The sequence below is a fragment of the Brachyhypopomus gauderio genome, chromosome 3 (genome assembly GCF_052324685.1).
Source record: "Brachyhypopomus gauderio isolate BG-103 chromosome 3, BGAUD_0.2, whole genome shotgun sequence".
NCBI lineage: Eukaryota > Metazoa > Chordata > Actinopteri > Gymnotiformes > Hypopomidae > Brachyhypopomus > Brachyhypopomus gauderio.
In genome coordinates this window covers 34,137,900-34,160,824 of record NC_135213.1, presented here as the reverse complement: position 1 = coordinate 34,160,824, position 22,925 = coordinate 34,137,900, and the positions used below count along the sequence as shown (strand labels likewise).

Genomic DNA, 22,925 nt, shown 5'->3' with positions numbered 1-22,925 from the left:
TCTCTGTCCGTCTCTCTCTGCCTGTCTCTCTCTGTCCGTCTCTCTCTGTCCGTCTCTCTCTGCCTGTCTCTCTCTGCCTGTCTCTCTCTACCTGTCTCTCTCTGCCTGTCTCTCTCTGTCCGTCTCTCTCTGCCTGTCTCTCTCTGCCTGTCTCTCTCTACCTGTCTCTCTCTACCTGTCTCTCTCTACCTGTCTCCCTCTGCCTGTCTCTCTCTTCATCTGGGATTCTGTGCTCTCCCTCTAACATTCCTTGTGTCTAAGTTGGACAATAATCAGGTCAGTGCCTGTGTTTATATTTAGCCAGAGCTGTGTGCCACGCTGTGATTCTGCCGTAGTGATGCTTTGGACTTCGACCCAAAGCTCGGCGCTGTCTCCCTGAACATGCTGCAGCAGGTCAGCTCTCTGAACAGTACCGGGATGACTAAACGGTGGCCCCGCTCCCACCCTGCTCCATCTTTGTTGACCTAAGCATGGCCACGCCCCCAGCCTGTTCAGTGACAGGTTGACTGAGACAAGGCCACGCCCCCAGCCTGTTCAGAGACAGGATGACAGTATTGTGTGATGCTTAACCTCTTTCCAGAAGGGATCACATGGTCTGGATCACGTCGGATGGGCAGTGTTAGTATGTGTTTCACACCTATATTGCATATAGTGTGTAGCGTGAGTGTGTGTTTACCTGAGTATACACGATGATCTGGTTCTCTTCTTTTTCCTTCTACTTTCTCTCTTTCTCTTTCTCTTTCTAATTCTCTGTTATTGTTTCTTTGTAATTGTCAAAGTACTCACATTGTCTGTCTTTCTCTGACCATATTTCAAAATATGGTGTGTGTTTGTGCATGTGTGTGTGTGTGTGTGTGCAGGTGTGTGTGTGTGTGTGTGTGTGTGTATAAACACAGTGATGAGGACACTCTGCTTTCACTCATGTTCAGGTGGTGTAATTGTTGTGTGTGTGTGTGTGTGTGTGTGTGTGTGTGTGTGTGTGTGTGTGTGTGTGTGTGTGTGTGTGTGTGTGTGTGTGTGTGTGTGTGTGTGTGTAAATCTCCCCCTATCTTATGTCTCCCTGCCATCGACTCCCGTCAGTGATGGTGAATTAATCCAACTGACAAGGAACCTAACCTCTAACCTCTAACCCCTAAACCCTCAGCACAGGGGCAGCTGCTGTGCCATTGACCTCTGCCCCTAATTTATAACCAGAGAGAGAGACAGACAGAGAGAGAGATAGAGGGAGAGAGAGAGAGAGGGAGAGGGAGAGGGAGAGAGGCAGATGGAGAGAGAGAGAGTTCAAGCCCATGGCATGTACTGATTGATCTTGTTTCTATCTGTTTTGTTGCTCAGACATGAGTCTGAAGTGTCAGTAACAGGTAATTCTCTTTCTGTGTGTGACTGCTGTGGGAGTTTATAGATTATTAATATTCTATCATAATTCTAACATAATTCTTATTGTCTTGTGCTTAGTGATAAGCAGAATTTAATATGACACAGGACTATCTTCTCTAGTAATGTAGCATGTATCTCCACACCGCGGTGACACAGAAAGGTTAATAAGAGTAATATATTCTCACCCAGGCGCTGCCCTTCTGTCTTTGACATTAATTACACACCCCATGTGAGCACCGCCTTACAACACTGGTCCAACCACCAAGTACTGCTGCCCCATTCACACTACACCTTCCCTCATGTACGAGACAACCCTCCACCCTAAAACTACCTTCTACCCTCCAAACACCCTGGTACCCCCACACCACTCCAAACACCCTGGTACCCCCACACCACTAAACTGTACTCCCTACCCCAACCACCCGGTGCCCCGTGCCCCAAAACCTTACGCAGTTGGTCACCATCCATCCTGGCATGGCGATGGATGGTGGGGGTGACTGTTATTGACCAATCAGAGTAATCTGTCCGTGATACTCATGAATAATGCATTTTATTGCATTGCTGATGAGCGAGGCTCTGCTGTAGTGTGTCTGAAGTTCTACAGTGTCCCGTAACAGAGGAGACACTATTCCCACTTTATATAGTGTCCTTCAGGGGACAGTGAAGATGAGAGACCAGGTTACTCTTGTTCATATGCTGGTTAATTAAATATCAGAAATTCACTATGATACAGCTTCATACAACTAATACATCTAACCCTAACACTAACACTGCCCCTAACACTAACACTGCCCCTAACACTAACACTGCCCCTAACACTACACCTCACACTAACACTACCCTTAACACCAACACTAACCTCAACACTAACACCACACCTAACACTAACACTAGCCCTAACACTAACACTAGCCCTAACACTACACCTCACACTAACACTACCCTTAACACCAACACTAACCTCAACACTAACACTACACCTAACACTAAAACTACCCCTAACACTAACACTGCCCCTAACACTAACACTAGCCCTAACACTACACCTCACATTAACACTACCCTTAACACCAACACTAACACTACACCTAACACTAACACTACCCCTAACATTAACACTGCCCCTAACCCTGTCCTTTAACCCCAACCCCAACTATTACCCTAACCCTGTCCTTTAACCCTAACCCTCCACCATTACCCTAACCCTGTCCTTTAACCCTAACCCTCCACCATTACCCTAACCCTGTCCTTTAACCCCAACCCCAACCATTACCCTAACCCTGTCCTTTAACCCTAACCCTCCACCATTACCCTAACCCTGTCCTTTAACCCTAACCCTCCACCATTACCCTAACCCTGTCCTTTAACCCCAACCATAACCCTAACCCTGTCATTTAACCCTAACCCTAATCTTTTAAACCCTAACCCTTTAACTGCAGATCTCAAACATTCAAAATTGAAGAGCTACATCTCTGATACTCCATGTTATTCTCTTGCAGTCTTTCACTTCACTTGTCTTTAACGGGTGATGTAATGTCATTCTCATTAGGCTCAGTGGGACACAATTCATTCAGATTCAGACAGCAACCCGCCCAGTTCTCTAACATGCTTGGTGCTTGGTGCTGACACACACACACACACACACACACACACACACACACACACACACACACACACACACACACACACACAAACACACATACATGCACGCATACACACATACATTAAACAAGAGTATGATAGGTTTAGGGTTGAGAAAATGGTTAGAATTAAAGTTTATGTTTAGATTTTAGGTTAGGTTTTTGTTGGGATGAAAGGATTAGGATTAAATGTTAGGTTTAGGGTTGGGATTAATGGGTTAAAGGACTCTCAGCCTTGACTCCTGAGTAGACTGGGTAAAGTAGAGTCTGGGTAGAAACTTTGTGTTAATAGGAACTTCATTACTGATCTGATATGGACTGTGTAGAGAAATAGATCCTATTTCTCACTGAAAACCTAAATGATCTCACAGCCACAACGCTTCACCACAGATACAGCTATACTGACAGTTATAGACACACAGCTATACAGACGCCTTTCTTTTTCAAGCATTTTATGGCACACCACTATAGATGTTACCCCCCATCGCCATGAGTCTAAGTGGCTGTGGCCAGCCTGAGTGGGTGGGGTCAGTCTGAGTGGGTGGGGTCAGTCTGAGTGGGTATGCTCATGAACACTGCATAATGAGTAGATTTGACACAGATAGACACAGACTTGGAGGAAATGGCTTTTAGACACATGGCCGTGGGCTGGAAAGTGACCGTATGGTGTCGAATCTTTGGATATTAATGGACATTGACTGGAGTCATTGATTTTTTTCCATAGAAACATTTGCCTCTGTCTGGCTGCTTTGCACACTGAAACTTCATGTAGCTGAGCTAACTTAGGGTTAGGGTTAGGGTTGGGGTTAGGGTTGGGGTTAGACTGTTCAAGCAGATCTACTTGAGCCTCTGGCATGTTGGGAAAAGGAATTCAATTATCTGAAATTGTCTATATCAAATTATCATTATGAAATTAGCATGATCACATTAGCATGGTCAAATGTGCATATTTAGCTTTATCAAATAATGTGTAATTGTGATATTTATAAGTGTTTGATGAATGTTTACTATATATGTTAATATAGTGTATGTTAACATCAGTGTTTTAGCACAATTCTATTTGCAGAGAGACATTTTCAGATGAACCGCTGTAGCATTCAGATTACACACTAAATACTTCAGTTTGTGAGTGTGTGTGTGTGTGTGTGTGTGTGTGTGTGTGTGTGTGTGTGTGGGGGAGTTTGTGTGGGAGTTTGTGTGTTGGGGGAGTGCGTGCGTGTGTGTGTGTGTAGAAGTATGTGTGGGAGTTTGTGTGTGTGTGTGTGTGGAAGTAGGTGTGGGGGTTTGTGTGTGTGTGTGTGTGGAAGTAGGTGTGGGAGTTTGTGTGTGTGTGTGTGTGTGTGTGTGCAGGTATTTTAGTGTCTGCAGTACCAAGCTGCAGTATACAATTATACATTAGTTTTGTTTTTTTTTGCTGCCTGTTTCCGCCTCTCTCTCTCTCTCTCTCTCTCTCTCTCTCTCTCTCTCTCTCTCTCTCTCTCTCTCTCTCTCTCTCTCTCTCTGTCTGTCTGTCTGTCTGTGTGTCTCTCTCTCTATCTTTCTCTCTTTGTGTCTCTCTCTGTCTGTCTCTCTCTCTCTCTTTGTGTGTGTCTCTCTCTGTCTCTCTCTCTTAAACCCCCGCACATGCATGATGTAGTGTGCTCAGGTTCTGATGTGCCTCTCACTGCTGTTATTAGTTTAGTTTTATTATACCTGACTGTAAAAAGTCTTTAATTGGAAAGTTTTATATTGCTTTTAGCTTCTACTCTAAACCTCTCTTTATTTTTACCCTTAATATAAACTTAAAGCTAAATGGCTGGAAGGAACAGAATATTACACTGAATTGGGGGTAACGCAGGTACATACTGTGTATGGAATATTGATTAAACAGTCAGCACTACAGCCGTACATATGTGTATACTTCAGCACTACAGCCGTACATATGTGTTCACTACAGCCGTTCGTATGTGTTCACTACAGCCGTACACATGTGTATACTTCAGCACTACAGCCATACGTATGTGTTCACTACAGCCGTTCGTATGTGTTCACTTACTACCCACACTTACTTATTAGACTCTCCACAGAATAGTTGTGGTCTCAGCCAAGCGATGACATAGATGTAGTGATATGAGTGATGTGTGTGTCTGAACCCAACGCACTGATTTTACAGTTGCTTGTGAAAATTCTTTGATTGAATGTTCATCACTCCTGAAGTAGATCATGGTCAGGGTCAGGGTCAGGGTCAGGGTCACTCAACTGTGCCCTTGAGATTTACCCTTGGCAGGTGTGGCGTGTTTGTGTCTCAGTGCTAGGGTTAGAGGTTAGGGGCTAGGGTCTCGGTTTAGGGACCCTATCCATGTTCTCCCCCTGTCTGTGTGGGTTTCTTCTGCAGTCTCTGGTCTTCCTACTGTCCAAGGTCGTCAAGGTTAGATTAAAACTGCCTACCTTAAAAACATTGTCCTGTTGAGTGTGTAAATGATTGTGTGTCTGTATGTCCAGTGGCAGATGGTGCTCTGTCCCGGGTGTTGTCCTCTCTCCCCTCACTGTGTCTGATTCAGTCCCCCAGGGGGCGCTGTTTTCTGGTTGAGAGCACACTGTGCGCAGTCACAAGTACTAACAAGTTTCCCATGTCCTTCTGATTTTAATGAGACAGACTCAAAGACAATGAGAGAGAGCACAGATGTTGTACCAGTGGACATAGTGCTGAACACGAGAGGACACACTGTCTCTCACACACTGAAGCTGTTCACTGTTAATCCACCACCTATTGTGTGGTTCTTCTGAACGTCTTAAGGGTGTCTTCATTAATACCCATGATTCTTCAACAGGCCTCTCTCTGCCTCTGTGGCTTTTATTCTTTCTCTCCTCCTTTCCTCTAACACCCATCTCTCCTCTCTTCTGTCCAGGTCGGAAGGCTCCTTTCATGAGGTGATGTGGGTGGACTTAGAAGTTGACAACTTCATCCCCCTGCAGGCGTCTCAAGCTGTCCGTTGGCGGCTGGAGTACCCAACCACGGGGGAGAACGCCGAGGCCGTCACCATCGTCTACATCAGCCAGAGGGACATTCTGGGTATCGTGCCTCTCGCCGAGGTGACTCATCCTTCTCTACACATGTCTTTGTGTCTGCCAGTATGCACAAGGTCTAAATAATCACAACAATCGCATGCCACAAATCACATATGCATATGCAGTACATGCATTATAGATGTAGCATGCACATTGATACTAAGATTGAGGTAGTTCCATATCATGTATATATACAACATAGTCCTCCGGAGTAAAATACATACTTTTATCATATATATCTCCAAGTCAGGTAAAAGGCTTCATGTATAAAATGTTATTGTATATGAAAATGGTCATAATCATGAAAATCATGTTTTATAATAACAAATACCTATAGAATCTTGATTAACCACTCATCTGCTTATGAGATATAGCTGTTTAACACCTGTTGACTTTATTAGCTACATCCTGTCATCCAAACAGGATGTGGCAGCAGCTGAATGCATTTAGACAAAACTCAAATCATCCCAAACTGGTTTCTAGAACACTGTAATTCACAGTCATCAGATCTCAGCCCAGTAGATCACCTTGAGGATGTGGTGGAACGGGAGAGCTGGATCTCAGCCCAGTAGATCACCTTTAGGATGTGGTGGAATGAGATCTAGATCTCAGCCCAGTAGATCACCTTCAGGAGGGGGTGGAACGGGAGATCCAGATCTCAGCCCAGTAGATCACCTTGAGGATGTGGTGGAACGGGAGAGCTGGATCTCAGCCCAGTAGATCACCTTGAGGATGTGGTGGAATGGGAGAGCTGGATCTCAGCCCAGTAGATCACCTTTAGGATGTGGTGGAATGAGATCCAGATCTCAGCCCAGTAGATCACCTTCAGGGTGTGGTGGAACGACATCCATTTACATTTACATTTACGGGATTTAGCAGAAGCTCTTATCCAGAGCGACTTACAAAGTGCTTTGCCTCTGATTACAGAATTCATCCTAGGTAATAGTACAGATAGGTCAGAATTCAAGACACCATTGAGTCAGACTACTACTAAACTACAGGAGTCAATGTCATTACCTAGTGTTTTGCAAGTTAGACATTTGCCAAGAAGCACAAATAACCATAGACAGACAGACAATTTAAGAACAACTGCAGCATTCTGAATTAATTGTAGAGGTCTGATGACCCGTAGAGGAAGACCTGCACGTAGAGAATTGCAGTAGTCCAGCTTAGAGATTACTAAAGACTGCACAAGCACTTGAGTAGCTTCCTGTGAAAGGAAGGGTCGTATTCTCCGTATGTTGCAAGAGGAGAAATCTGCAGGATCTGGTCAGTTTTGAAACATGTGTTGAGAAGGACAACTGGTTGTCCAACATTACACCCAGGCTTTGTGCAGTTTCTGATGGTGTTAACAAGGTGTTCTCAAAGGAAACTGTGAGGTCGTTGTGTGGGTTTGGGGTTCCTGGAATGTACAGAAGCTCAGTTTTGCTAAGGTTGGTGAGCAGTCATCCATGAAGCAATATCTGCCAAGCATGCCGAGATACGCCTTGAAACCTGGGTGTCAGAATGAGGGAAGGAAAGAATTAGCTGGGTGTCATCAGCATAACAATGAAACCATGAGACAAAATAATGTCACCAAGGGAACAAGTATATAAAGAGAAGAGAAGAGGGCCTAGAACTGAGCCTTGGGGGACTCCAGTGGAAAGATTACATGGATTAGATGTAGATCCTCTCCATGTTACCTGATAGGAACGGTCTTCAAGATATGACTGGAATCACCGAGGAGGATGTTGTGGTTGACAGTGTCAAAGGCTGCAGAAAGATCTAGAAGAATTAAAACTGATGATAGCTTGTTAGCCTTGGCAGCATGGAGCTTCTCGGTCACTGCTTTGAGGGTGCCCGTTTGAAGCCAGGAGATCCAGATCTCAGCACAGTAGATCACCTTCAGGATGTGGGAGAGTCGCATGATGGGTGTGCAGCAGCTGCATGGTGCTGTGATCACCAATATTTCCTGCACCTTGTTGAATCTGCCATGAAGACGTTCTGAAGGCAAACGAAGGTCCAACCCAGAACCAGTGAGGTGTACCTAACGAAGTGGCTGGTGATGTTCACAGATCGTTTGTGTATGATTGCTCTCATATTTAAGCCATTAACGTCTTGTGTTACATCGAACAGGTGTGTTGTGGCAGATATACATATAAGTACAGTACAGGTGTGTTGTGGCAGATATACATATAAGTACAGTACAGGTGTGTTGTGGCAGATATACATATAAGTACAGTACAGGTGTGTAGTGGCAGATATACATATAAGTACAGTACAGGTGTGTTGTGGCAGATATACATATAAGTACAGTACAGGTGTGTTGTGGCAGATATACATATAAGTACAGTACAGGTGTGTTGTGGCAGATATACATATAAGTACAGAACAGGTGTGTTGTGGCAGATATACATAATAGTACAGTACAGGTGTGTTGTGGCAGATATACATATAAGTACAGAACAGGTGTGTTGTGGCAGATATACATATAAGTACAGTACAGTTCTATTCCTTCATAATGATGACACAAAAAAACCACTTCTGGGATTTATCACTAAAACATACAGGTGGTTGCCAAGCAACCATAGACCTGGAGATTAAGCACTAGGCAGCCATTATGGACTGTAGATTGTTAGGCTCCACCCACTGTCCTCGTTCTGTGTAGAGGGGTTGGGAGGTGGAGACCATCCTGCTTGACTTTCTGAGTATGATTATTCTGTTCTGAAAATTGTTTTTTTTTTCTGGAGACAGTTTATGTAGTCCCAGTCTATTTCCAAACTCACGGAAACAAGGTGATTGTAGACTGAAGAATGAGAACCAGAAATACACTGATCAATCAATCAATTTTTTTCCACACAAAACACACACTCTCACACGAAGCATATACGCTCACACACACGCTCACACGAAGCACACACGCTCACACACACACTCACACACACCGCTCACACACATGCTCACACGCTCACACACACGCTCACACACGCCCACACGGAGCACACACGCTCACACCTAATCACGCCTAATCCTAATCCTAATCACACCTAATCAGTCAGTACCCAGGATTACCCTCAGCAGCAGTGCTGAAAGGAACCGCAGTGACCTCTACAGTGTTGGGTAGAGGTGAACTCTACAGTGTTGGGTAGAGGTGACCTCTACAGTGTTGGATAGAGGTGAACTCTACGGTGGTGGGTAGAGGTCACCTCTACAGTGTTGGGTAGAGGTGAACTCTACAGTGGTGGGTAGAGGTGGACTCTATGATGTTGGGTAGTGGTGAACTCCACAGTGTTGGGTAGAGGTGAACTCTACAGTGTTGGGTAGAGGTGAACTCTAGGCTGTTGGTTAGAGGTGGACTCTAAGATGTTGGGTAGAGGTGACCTCTACAGTGTTGGGTAGAGGTGAACTCTAGGCTGTTGGTTAGAGGTGGACTCTACGATGTTGGGTAGAGGTGAACTCTACAGTGTTGGGTAGAGGTGAACTCTACAGTGTTGGGTAGAGGTGAACTCTAGGCTGTTGGTTAGAGGTGGACTCTAGGCTGTTGGGTAGAGGTGAGCTCTACAGTGTTGGGTAGAGGTGAGCTCTACAGTGTTGGGTAGAGGTGAACTCTAGGCTGTTGGGTAGAGGTGAGCTCTACAGTGTTGGGTAGAGGTGAGCTCTACAGTGTTGGGTAGAGGTGAACTCTAGGCTGTTGGTTAGAGGTGGACTCTACGATGTTGGGTAGAGGTGAACTCTACAGTGTTGGGTAGAGGTGAACTCTACAGTGTTGGGTAGAGGTGAACTCTAGGCTGTTGGTTAGAGGTGGACTCTAGGCTGTTGGGTAGAGGTGAGCTCTACAGTGTTGGGTAGAGGTGAGCTCTACAGTGTTGGGTAGAGGTGAACTCTAGGCTGTTGGTTAGAGGTAGACTACGATGTTGGGTAGAGGTGAACTCTACAGTGTTGGGTAGAGGTGAACTCTACAGTGTTGGGTAGAGGTGACCTCTACAGTGTTGGATAGAGGTGAACTCTACGGTGGTGGGTAGAGGTCACCTCTACAGTGTTGGGTAGAGGTGAACTCTACAGTGGTGGGTAGAGGTGGACTCTATGATGTTGGGTAGTGGTGAACTCCACAGTGTTGGGTAGAGGTGAACTCTACAGTGTTGGGTAGAGGTGAACTCTAGGCTGTTGGTTAGAGGTGGACTCTAAGATGTTGGGTAGAGGTGACCTCTACAGTGTTGGGTAGAGGTGAACTCTAGGCTGTTGGTTAGAGGTGGACTCTAAGATGTTGGGTAGAGGTGAGCTCTACAGTGTTGGGTAGAGGTGAACTCTAGGCTGTTGGTTAGAGGTGGACTCTACGATGTTGGGTAGAGGTGAACTCTACAGTGTTGGGTAGAGGTGAACTCTACATTGTTGGGTAGAGGTGAACTCTAGGCTGTTGGTTAGAGGTGGACTCTAGGCTGTTGGGTAGAGGTGAGCTCTACAGTGTTGGGTAGAGGTGAGCTCTACAGTGTTGGGTAGAGGTGAACTCTAGGCTGTTGGTTAGAGGTAGACTACGATGTTGGGTAGAGGTGAACTCTACAGTGTTGGGTAGGGGCTGAACTCTGTAGGAAGGAACATGTCTAGAACGTAAGCTGATCACCAATACTGCTACAAACTTACAAATCCCTTGTGAGTTCTGTTTCACTGTAGGTAATTCACAGCATGATATGTGTAGGCAGTGTTATGAGATGAGCTCACAGTGTGTGTGTGTGTGTGTGTGTGTGTGTGTGTGTGTGTGTGTGTGTGTGTGTGTGTGTGTGTGTGTGTGTGTGTGTGGTCAGATGGCTAAGCTCCTAAGAAGGATTTTACTCACCCAGTCCGGATGAGTTCCGTATGTGTATGTGAATGTGTGTGTGTACGTGAATGTGTGTGTATGCGTGTGGTTATGTGGGTGTATTTGTATAGCCCGAGGTCTTTATACATGGTTTGTTAAATGAGCAAGATTAAAGCTCCTGTCAAGTTTCTAATTTTTCCACATGAAATGTCATAAACTATACACACACACACACACACACACACACACACACACACACACACACACACACACACACACATATATATATATATATATATATATATATATATATATATATATATATATATATATATATATATATATATATATATATATATATATTGCTCTTATTACTTCTCCTGTCTCTTGAACACAAATAAGAACTCTACTGCATACATCTTCCTCTCTACCTCTAGGCAGGACTGCAGACCCCAGGGGCCATCCTTCCCTTTCTCTCCTTCCCTTTCTCTCCTTCCCTTTCTCCCCTCCCCTGTCGTCCCCTCTCCAAGGTAACCTTCAGAAAGGTCACTCTGCATTCACCCCACTCCTCCAGCAGGGGAGGAGCTGCCTCTCTCAGCCCCATCGGTAGCTCTCATCCTGGGCTAGGTGCTCCTGGCAGGGTCCCTTCTGCTCGGTCTGTCCCTGGAGGCTTGGTGCGCAGTGCTGAGAGAGGCATTTCTCATGTCTCCGTCTCCACTGCCACAGTCCCTGGGGACATTACATGCTCATTAGAGAGGCAGGATCTTCTATAATCATCTGCAATTAATCCTTTGATCAGAGCGCAGCAGCAGTGAGTGGTATTTACAGAGAGGTATGAGTTTGGAAAGTTTTACACATACATGAGCAACTTCTTCTCTTAAAATGTACGAGTGCTCACCTCTTGTGGCCGAGGCTATGGGAGGGGGGGGTGTCTGTCTGATGTGGTAGGTAGCTCCATCATCTCTGACATGCACATAACAGCCTATCGTAAATGGCCAGAAGATGAAAGACAACCAATCAGCTGGTGTCTTAGCTTTCATGTCCACCCACCCTTCCTAAAGTAATGGGTGCTGTACTGATCATTAGGAACACTGAACTACACTCTCCTCTCTCTCTCTCTCACACACACACACACCTCTCTGTCACAGCGTATCTCTAGATAGAGAGTGAGAGAGAGAGAGCGAGCGAGAGAGAGAGAGAGAGAGAGAGAGAGAGAGAGAGAGAGAGAGAGAGAGAGAGAGAGAGAGAGAGAGAGAAAATGGGTAGGTTTTTGGAATATAAACTGAAAGGCTCTACTTATAATTTGGATGTTATGACACTAAAACATTTCATAGAAGCAGATAAATCAAATATCTCATTTATCTGGCTGGATACACAATTTGTACAAAATAAGCTATTGTTCTAACGATGCTTATAGACAGAGCAACTATGTCCATCCAATGAGTTCCTCTAGAGATTTGGCTTATTAGCTGTACTTCACCACTGTGAAGAGAGGTGCCATTTGACAGACCATGAGTAGGTCTGAAAGGGACTTTGCTCCCATCTTTGCACCCTGAAAGCCAGTGATAAATTGGATCAGTGGGACTGTTTCTCTGTGTCTGAAGTAGCACCATTACTCAGCATTCAGTTTGTCATGGTGGTTTTAGCCCAACATTGAGCATGGAAAAATCTCTCTCTCTCTCTCTCTCTCTCTCTCTCTCTCTCTCTCTCTCTCTCTCTCTCTCTCTGTCCTCTTCGTTTTTCCTTCTATACCATGGCATTTTGCTTGTTTGTATGAGATGTTCCCGGTGGAGTTGAGGCAGCAGCCCCGTGTTTGAACAGTAATTAATTCTTAATTGGAACACTTGTTTATCTTGGTTGTTTGAGGATTCCAATGAGTCGCTGAATTACCCAGTGAGCCGTGCACAAAGTGCAGAGGTGGAGCTAATACAGCCCTGCCTCTGTGTGTTTATATTAGAGAGAGAGAGAGAGAGGGAGAGAGAGAGAGAGAGGGAGAGAGGGGAGAGAGACAGAGAGGAAGAGAGGGGGAGGGAGAGAGAGAGTGAAAGAGAGAGAGACAAAATTCTAAACAAAAAAATAAATTTAAAATCAAAAGCTGATATATATATATATATATATATATATATATATATATATATATAAATTAATAATTCATAATTATAGCAGTTTTTGTGTTTAAGATTGCTTTCCATGTTCAATATAAGAAGCATACAACATGTATAACATACTACATTTTTTCAGTGGAGTTTAGAAATCCACCTTCAGTATTTGTATTGAGATCACAGAGGCAGAGAGAGTAGGCCAAGAGAGTAGGGTAGGGTAAAACTACCCAGGAGAGTGGGGTAGGGCAAAACTACCCAGGAGAGTGGGGTAGGGCAAAACTACCCAGGAGACTGGGGTAGGGCAAAACTACCTAGGAGAGTGAGGTAGGGTAAAACTATCCAGGAGACTGGGGTAGGGCAAAACTACCCAGGAGAGTGGGGTAGGGTAAAACTACCTAGGAGACTGGGGTAGGGTAAAACTACCCAGGAGAGTGGGGTAGGGCAAAACTACCCAGGAGAGTGGGGTAGGGTAAAACTACCCAGGAGACTGGGGTAGGGTAAAACTACCCAGGAGACTGGGGTAGGGCAAAACTACCCAGGAGACTGGGGTAGGGCAAAACTACCCAGGAGAGTGGGGTAGGGTAAAACTACCTAGGAGACTGGGGTAGGGCAAAACTACCCAGGAGAGTGGGGTAGGGTAAAACTACCCAGGAGACTGGGGTAGGGTAAAACTACCCAGGAGACTGGGGTAGGGCAAAACTACCCAGGAGACTGGGGTAGGGCAAAACTACCTAGGAGAGTGAGGTAGGGTAAAACTATCCAGGAGAGTGGGGTAGGGTAAAACTACCCAGGAAACTGGGGTAGGGTAAAACTACCCAGGAGACTGGGGTAGGGCAAAACTACCCAGGAGACTGGGGTAGGGCAAAACTACCCAGGAGACTGGGGTAGGGTAAAACTACCTAGGAGACTGGGGTAGGGCAAAACTACCCAGGAGACTGGGGTAGGGCAAAACTACCCAGGAGAGTGGGGTAGGGTAAAACTACCTAGGAGACTGGGGTAGGGTAAAACTACCCAGGAGAGTGGGGTAGGGCAAAACTACCCAGGAGAGTGGGGTAGGGCAAAACTACCCAGGAGAGTGGGGTAGGGTAAAACTACCCAGGAGACTGGGGTAGGGCAAAACTACCCAGGAGAGTGGGGTAGGGTAAAACTACCCAGGAGACTGGGGTAGGGCAAAACTACCCAGGAGACTGGGGTAGGGCAAAACTACCTAGGAGAGTGAGGTAGGGTAAAACTATCCAGGAGAGTGGGGTAGGGTAAATCTACCCAGGAAACGGGTAGGGTAAAACTACCCAGGAGAGTGGGGTAGGGTAAAACTACTCTACAGGTCACAAGACAGTGATGTGATGAAGTGACAGAGGCCCTTCACGGCTTGACACAGAAAGCCCAGCATTACACAGCAGAACAATACAATACTTACTTTTATTAAATAAAGAACAATGTTCTTCATATTAGAACAAGTAAATGTAGTCACAAATCACAGAAATGTATTAAGAATGAATGAGTTGTGGAGAATCTAGAGCATGGTCAGGGTCGAGCTCACACAGGCCCTGTGGGTGGAGTTTGGGCCCCCTGGAATTAGACATGTAGATATAATGGGCTATCAGAGACCTAGGTCAAGGTCAGGGTCAGGGTTAAAGTCAGGGTCAGGGTCAGGGTTAAAGTCAGGGTCAGTGTCAGGGTTAAAGTTAGGGTCAGGGTCAGGGTTAAAGTTAGGGTTAGGGTTAAAGTTAGGATCAGGGTTAAAGTTAGGGTTAGAGTCAGGGTCAGAAGGGATGCTACTTGCCCAGCGGTGCCTCCATCTCTACATCTGCTACTCTGTCCCCATTCACTCTCTTACACACACACTCACTTTCTTCCACACACACTCACTCCCTTCTACACAAACTCAATCTCTTCCACACACACTCACTCTTCCGCACACACTCACTCTCTTCCACACACACTCACTCACTCTCTTCCACACACACTCACTCACTCTCTTCCACACACACTCATTCACTCTCTTCCGCATACACTCACTCTCTTCTGCATACACTCACTCTCTTCCGCACACACTCATTCTGCTTTTATTCCTCTTCTGCTTTTTCCTTTCTCTCCCTCTTTTTGCTCCCTCTCTCTCTCTTCTCTTTCTGTCCTTTAACCCCATGTCTCTCTTCCTCTCATTCCATCTTCCTCATTAGCTCACAGTAAGAGGATGGAGGACTAGGTAAGCTGAGAGGGGTGGAGATCTCTCCTCTATATTTATCTTGTGCAGCAGGAGCACGCAGGAGCCGCCATGCACATCTCTAATAACGCTGGATGATAAATGAAGGTTTCCCATGGGCCACTGAACCAGAGGAAAGTGGCCACTGGTGTTTAGTGGAAGAAGAAACCGCTCCAGGGTGGCACAGATGCTGCTGTTTACATACACTCTCCTGTAGCAGCTCCCCTACTGTAATCACACACATGGGGGACACAGCTCAGGTGAGTCAGGTTACAGTACAGGCGAGTCAGTTACAGTACAGGTGAGTCAGGTTACAGTACAGGCGAGTCAGGTTACAGTAGAGGTGAGTCAGGTTACAGTACAGGTAAGCCAGGTTACAGCACAGGAGAGTCAGGTTACAGTACAGGAAAGTCAGGTTACAGTACACGTGAGCCAGGTTACAGTACAGGTAAGTCAGGTTACAATACACATGAGCCAGGTTACAGTACAGGTGAGTCAGATTACAGTACAGGTGTGTCAGGTTACAGTACAGGTGAGCCAGGTTACAGTACAGGTGAGTCAGGTTACAGTACACATTAGCCAGGTTACAGTACAGGTGAGTCAGATTACAGTACAGGTGTGTCAGGTTACAGTACAGGTGAGCCAGGTTACAGTACAGGTGAGCCAGGTTACAGTACAGGGGAGTTAGGTTACAGTACAGGTAAGTCAGGTTACAATACACATGAGCCAGGTTACAGTACAGGTGAGTCAAGTTACTGTGCACATGAGCCAGGTTACAGTACAGGTAAGTCAGGTTACAATACACATGAGCCAGGTTACAGTACAGGTGTGTCAGATTACAGTACAGGTGTGTCAGGTTACAGTACAGGTGAGCCAGGTTACAGTACAGGTGAGTCAGGTTACAGTACAGGGGAGCCAGGTTACAGTACAGGGGAGTCAGGTTACAGTACAGGTAAGTCAGGTTACAATACACATGAGCCAGGTTACAGTACAGGTGAGTCAAGTTACTGTGCACATGAGCCAGGTTACAGTACAGGTGAGCCAGGTTACAGTACAGGTAAGTCAGGTTACAATACACATGAGCCAGGTTACAGTACAGGTGAGTCAGATTACAGTACAGGTGTGTCAGGTTACAGTACAGGGGAGTCAGGTTACAATACAGGGGAGTCAGGTTACAATACAGGGGAGCCAGGTTACAGTACAGGTGAGCCAGGTTACAGTACAGGGGAGTCAGGTTACAATACAGGTGAGCCAGGTTACAATACAGGTGAGTCAGGTTACAGTACAGGTCAGTCTGGTTACAGCTCTTGGATTTACAGGCCTGTGAAAGCTGCTTACAACCCCCATACCTCCATACCCCCATTCCCCCATAGCTCCATAGATCCATACATTCATACCTCCATACCTCCATACCTTCATACCTCGAATACCTTCATACCTACATAGCTACATACCCCCATAGTTACATGCCTCCATATCTTCATGCCTCCATAGCTCCATACCTCCATAGCTTCATGCTTCCATACTTCCATATCTCCATATCTCCATACCTCCATAGATCCATACTTCCATAGCTCCATACTCCCATATTTTCAAATCTCCATACCTCCATATTTTCACACCTTCATAGCTGCAGCACAGTTCACCACTGTGAAATATGTGATACAGAATCAACTTTACTAAAAGATTAATGTTCTGTGCTACGCTTTTCTTTAATTGCACAGTATAATCGGCCATCTGTACACAATTATCATCGACTTGCCTGTTTTGCACAGCCTGTTTATTGAGTTGCACTGTGGAGAGAGAGAGAGAGAGAGAGAGAGAGAGAGAGAGAGAAGAGATCTGTGGAAAGATGGGAGTGGAGGGGAGATCTGTGGAAAGAGACAGAGAGGGGAGTGAGGAGATCTGTAGAGAGAGAAAGGGGAGAGATCTGTGGAAAGAGAGAAGAGAGATCTGTGGTGATAGAGAGGGGAGTGAGGAGATCTGTAGAGAGAGAAAGGGGAGAGATCTGTGGAGAGAGAGAAGAGATCTGTGGAGAGAGAGAGAGAGAGAGGGGGGTGTGGGGAGATCTGTGGAGAGAGAGAGAGAGAGAGAGAGAGAGAGAGGTGTGGGGAGATCTGTGGAGAGAGAGAGAGAGAGGGGTGTGGGGAGATCTGTGGAGAGAGAGAGAGAGAGGGGGGTGTGGGGAGATCTGTGGAGAGAGAGAGAGAGAGAGAGAGAGGGGGTGTGAGGAGATCTGTGGAGAGAGAAAGAGGAATGGGATGAGATCTCTGCTCCTCTACTCGTGGGTTTATCGACTGTCCTTTCTGCTTTGGTGAGGATGAAACGTTAACAGTCAATTGACAATAATATACTAATACACATCCTCACTCAGGGAATACAACCACACACTATTGTGAGATCTGCATCTGAAAGACGTGTGGAGTGGAGACACAAATGACGGGGAACTGTTGAGTTAGTCCTGTATGAAAAAAGTTTGTTTCTGTGTTTTCTGTGTGGGAAGACTTGGACATATCCCGTCCCTGGCTCTGTTGGAAAACCTTCTGCTAAATCTGAGATGAAACTAATTGTGTCTCAGCATGGGAGTTCCCTGCAGTCACGCCATCCCCCTCTTCACGCCCGGCCCCCTCCTCCTCTCCTCCTCTCCTCCTCTCCTCCACTCCACACCATGTTTCCATCACTCATACTTTCACATCTTTACTCCGCTATGTTTGTTCTCTCATCTTCCCCCTGTTTTCTTCACCCATAGAGCATTGAGTGCAGTCTGCTTCAAAGGACACCCATCGCACGGCAGTTTGGCTAGGTGAGGTGTGTGTGTGTGTGTGTGTGTGGGGAAAGAGAGAGATGTGGAGAGAGGGGGACAGAGAGTGAGGAGGAGAGAAGGAGAGAGTGGAGGACAGAAAGAGAGAGGGAGAGAGAGGGACAGAGAGAAGGAGAGGGAGAGGGGGGTGAGAGAAGGAGAGAAGTGAGAAAGTGGAAAAGAAAAGCTGAAGTGAGATATGGTTGTAGGTTCTTTCACAGCATGTTTGCTGAGAGTCCTGCGTGGTTCGAGCTGTTAGGCGTCGTCATAAACACAGTTAACAGCTTGTTCTGCCTGAAGAAGAGACTTCACGTCTCACCCTGCTAATGGCACGTCACTCTTCCCTTCTCCAGCACCGCGCTGCCGTCCTCTCTGTTTACTTTACCTCACCTGCTTCCGTCTCCCGGTTTGCCGATCTGCGAGCTGCCGGAACAAATTCGTCCTGCATTAAAGCGTTTAAATGTAAATGTGTGTGTAGTGCGGTGTATGGGGGGGGGGGGGGGGGGGGGGGGGGTCTCCACTCACCCCACGCTTCTCCTGTGTTTAATGGATTCGCAGTAAATCGACACTAAATGTCTTCGCCAATTTACCCCTCACAGCTGAGCGATGAGAAAGAAGAGAGAGGAGTGAGGGAATAGGAGAGGAGGGGAAAACGACGTATAATGCTTCAAATCATCACAAACAAAAAAAGAAATGATTGCGTTTTCAGATTCGGTTTTTAATCAAGATGTTCATGACTGCAGCAGTAACAGTCTTGGCATAACTGGTGTTTGTTCTGTGGTCCTGTAACGAGGGGAGGACAGGGGCGGGGCTGGGCGGGGCTGGGCAGGACTGGGCCTGGCTGGGCGGGGCTGGGCATGGCTGGGGTGTGGCTGGGCAGGACTGGGTGTGGCTGGGCAGGACTGGGTGTGGCTGGGCGGGGCTGGGCGGGGCTGGGCATGGCTGGGCGGGGCTGGGTGTGGCTGGACGGGGCTGGGCGTGTCTGGGCAGGGCTGGGGCCTGGCTGGGTGTGGCTGGGAATGGCTGGGCAGGACTGGGCCTGGCTGGGCGGGGCTGGGCATGTCTAGGCGGGGCTGGGCGGGGCTGGGTGTGGCTAGGCGGGGCTGGGCGTAGCTGGGCGGGGCTGGCGAGGATGTGCAGTTTATATACTGCTGAAAATAAAGGGTATGCAAGGCAGCTGGGGTAGGATTGATGTTAGGGTTAGGTGTTGGGATTAGGTATTAGGGTTATGATTAAGTGTTAGGGATTAGGGTTAAGTGTTAGGGGTTAGGTATTAGGGTTATGATTAAGTGTTAGGGGTTAGGTGTTAGGGTTAGGTGTTGAGTTTAAGGTTAAGTGTTAGGGATTAGGGTTAGGTGTTAGGTATTAGGGTTATGATTAAGTGTTAGGGGTTAGGTGTTAGGGTTAGGTGTTGAGTTTAAGGTTAAGTGTTAGGGATTAGGGTTAGGTGTTAGGGGTTAAGTGTTAGGGTTGGGGTAAAGGTTAGGTGTTAGGGGTTAGGTGTTAGGGTTAGGGTTAAAGGTTAAGTGTTAGGGTTTGGGTTAATGTGAGTTTTGACTCTGTTTGTTTATTGCTCTTGTTTTGCTTGAATCTTGTGACTTTTTTTCTTATTTCCTGGTCAAAAGATTTGCTGCCTTTGTAATTTCAGGAAGCGTCCTGAATTCTCAGAATCTCACTAGTGTTCTGAATGCTGTCAGTTCTGGGCATGGACCATCTATTTTCGCTTACTGGTGTTTCATAAGTCTGAATTGTGATGATGCTGTTGTGATTTTATTGGTATTGTCCAGAATTTAGAGTTGCCATATTCATAACAAAGACTTTTACAAAATTTTTAAAAACAGCTATACTGAAGCGCATTCATATTATTTGTGTTTTATACTCACAAGCGGACGACTTGATTTTGATAAATGTAAAATGCTTTTCATGTTGTGATGGTCTGCTTTTTGACAATAGTGACTTTGTACAATCACAGTGTTTTTATAGCTTGTCTTTCGATTGAGTGATATTCACCTCTTGCCCTTTTTCCATGGAATTCTATTAACCCCAAAACCCAACTGCCACAAGATGGACTGCACCGCCACTGCAACTACACTGTTTCACTTTTCATTAACCAATTACAGCCATGTTTGATTTTGTTAAGGGGCTGTGTATCGCATTATTGACTCCCCAAAGCGTGGCTCTTAGCTGATGCTTTGGTGTGAGTGATTTGTCCCATACTGGAGTTGCCCGAGGTGAAGCACACTTGTGTAGTGGGAGGATGTTTTCAGGGGTCAGTGCCCCAGTTTTGTGGTCAGGGACAGACTACTGGGGGATAGATTCCTGAGACTATTGTTTTATGTATACATATTTTATGTTCATTTGGAAATGAACCCAGTTGTGGTTATTATTGACCCCTCAATTAACAGAAGTTATATGCTCATTTTGGGGTTAAGAGTTTGGTTAGGGTTTCTGTGTTCTAACAGTGGAATTCATTAATTCATTTGTCCATTCGTTCATTGGTCATATTGCAGTCTCTTCTCTGTCAGAGGTTTTTATTCACTTCACTTGAAATTACAGTTTGTCTGTGACCTAATTCCTGTTTGCTTGACTTGCTCGTTAAAATGTAATCAGATGTACATTAATTGACACAGTGTTGCTACGCCATGGCATTGTTTAATTATTACAAAGACTGTCTTCACCAAGTCACTGTGGAATCGTCAAGCTATCTTTATGGCAATTAAGATCATAACCCAGCAGATAATTCATTTGCAATGATACGATCACAGCTTTGCAGTTTTGTTAATGAAACATGCACCAATCAGCATGCAGCCGTCTTCTCTATGTCCCAAACTAATGGATCAAATCAAATGTCCATTTCCAGCTGTGGAATCAGCAGATTGACACCTGGTTATTTACAGTGGATTAACCCCGTCCCTGTCTGTCCGCCATCTGGGCCTCTATCTCTCAGCTCAGCCCATCCTCTCCTCCATCCTCTCCTCCACCCTCCCCTCCATCCAGACCTTTATTGCAGGGAGGAAACATGAACCATAAATCACAGTGCCGTGGTAATCTGGGCCTCCGTAACCTTCCTCCCAGCTCAGAGAGGGTGCGGCTAATTGGATAAGGAGGCGGAGAGGGACAGGAACCCGGAGGTGCACCCCGTGTGAGACGGGGAGTTCAATTAGCATAAAACACACAGCAAGAATGCGATTGGCCTGAAATATACTGACAGTAAAATGTAAACTTGGAATGTATACTGTATGGCCAAACGTATGTGGACATTGAACACCTGATCATCACAGCTCTATGGTCAATAGTAAACTGTAAGAGACACACACATACACAAAGCCCCACACACACACACACACACACACACACACACACACTCACACACACTCACACACACACACACACACAGCCTGAGACGCATACACATACAGACAGCCTAAGAGAGAGACACCCACACATGGCCTAAGACACACACACACACACACACACACACACACACACATACACACATATACGCACTCACACAGGCAGCCTAAGAGACACACACATACACAGCCTAAGAGAAAAACACATATACACACAGCCACACACACAGACCTAAGAGACAAACACACCTACACACACACACAGCCAAAGCGACACACACACACACACACACACACACACACACACACACACACACACACACACACACACACACACACACACACACATATGACGCATACACATACAGACAGCCTGAGAGAGAGACACACACACATGGCCTAAGACACAAACACATACACATAGGCAGAGACACACACACATCCACAGAGCCCAACAGACACCCAAGCACGCGTGCACGTACACACACACACACACACACACACATATACGCACTCACACAGACAGCCTAAGAGACACACACATACACAGCCTAAGAGAAAAACACATATACACACAGCCACACACACAGACCTAAGAGACAAACACACCTACACACACACACAGCCACAGCGACACACATACACACACACACACACACACACACACCTACACACACACACGGCCAAAGAGACATACACACACACACACACACACACACACACACACCTACACACACACACAGCCAAAGAGACACACACACACACACACACACACACACACACACACACACACACACACACACACACACACACACACACACACCCCAACAAGTGCAGAATGGCAGCATAGAGAGGCTGGCAGCCAAGAAATAAAATCTCTTCCATTTCAGCAGTGAGTGAAACCCCCACACTGCCTCTCTGAGGCTGTAGTATTACCGCCCAAACTCACCACAAGCAGCCATGAATATAACTGGCATAACAGGCGGTGACATATATGCCAAGTTACGCAGTTCTGAAGAGGCAATATGCAGCAGCGTCTCTGTTGCCTGTGCAGTTAGACCGTCTGGGTGTGCTTGCTCCATTTACACTGTGGTAATCGAATTACACAATTTGAATAATAAACAATACAATTGATTATGACTTAATGACATTGTTGGATGCACATTATCCCACAGCATTGGGTCGGTGGTTTTTAATTGACTTCTTATTATGTTTCTCCAAATTATAGTCTCCTCTACTCCTTCTTCTTCTTCTATTTTTTTATAAAATGGGGTTTAATTCTGACTGCTCAGAACAGAACAGGGCTCAGTGTCTGTTAGCCTGTTAGTACCTGATCTGTCTGTTAAGTGCTTCTTGCTATCTAAAGCGTAAAAGAGAATTTCACACACATATCAGCTGGTGATTACACACTAGTGCAGCATCCATACAGGGTGGTGTTCAGTACTACTGTAAATGTTTAGGGTGGTGTTCAGTACTATTGTAAATGTGCAGGGTGGTCTTCAGTACTACTGTAAATGTTTAGGGTGGTGTTCAGTACTATTGTAAATGTGCAGGGTGGTGTTCAGTACTACTGTAAATGTGCAGGGTGGTCTTCAGTGCTACTGTAAATGTGCAGGGTGGTCTTCAGTACT

The 22,925-nt window shown here is 46.0% G+C and overlaps 1 protein-coding gene across 1 annotated transcript in view; it reads left to right on the top strand.

Moving 5' to 3' along the window:
* Positions 1-22,925, top strand: part of LOC143509280 (transmembrane protein 132C) — a 178,306-nt gene that overhangs the window by 123,674 nt on the left and 31,707 nt on the right. The window contains exon 4 of the mRNA XM_076997842.1: positions 5,906-6,089. Coding sequence (XP_076853957.1) covers positions 5,906-6,089 — 184 coding nt within the window. The remainder of the gene's footprint in view (positions 1-5,905; positions 6,090-22,925) is intronic.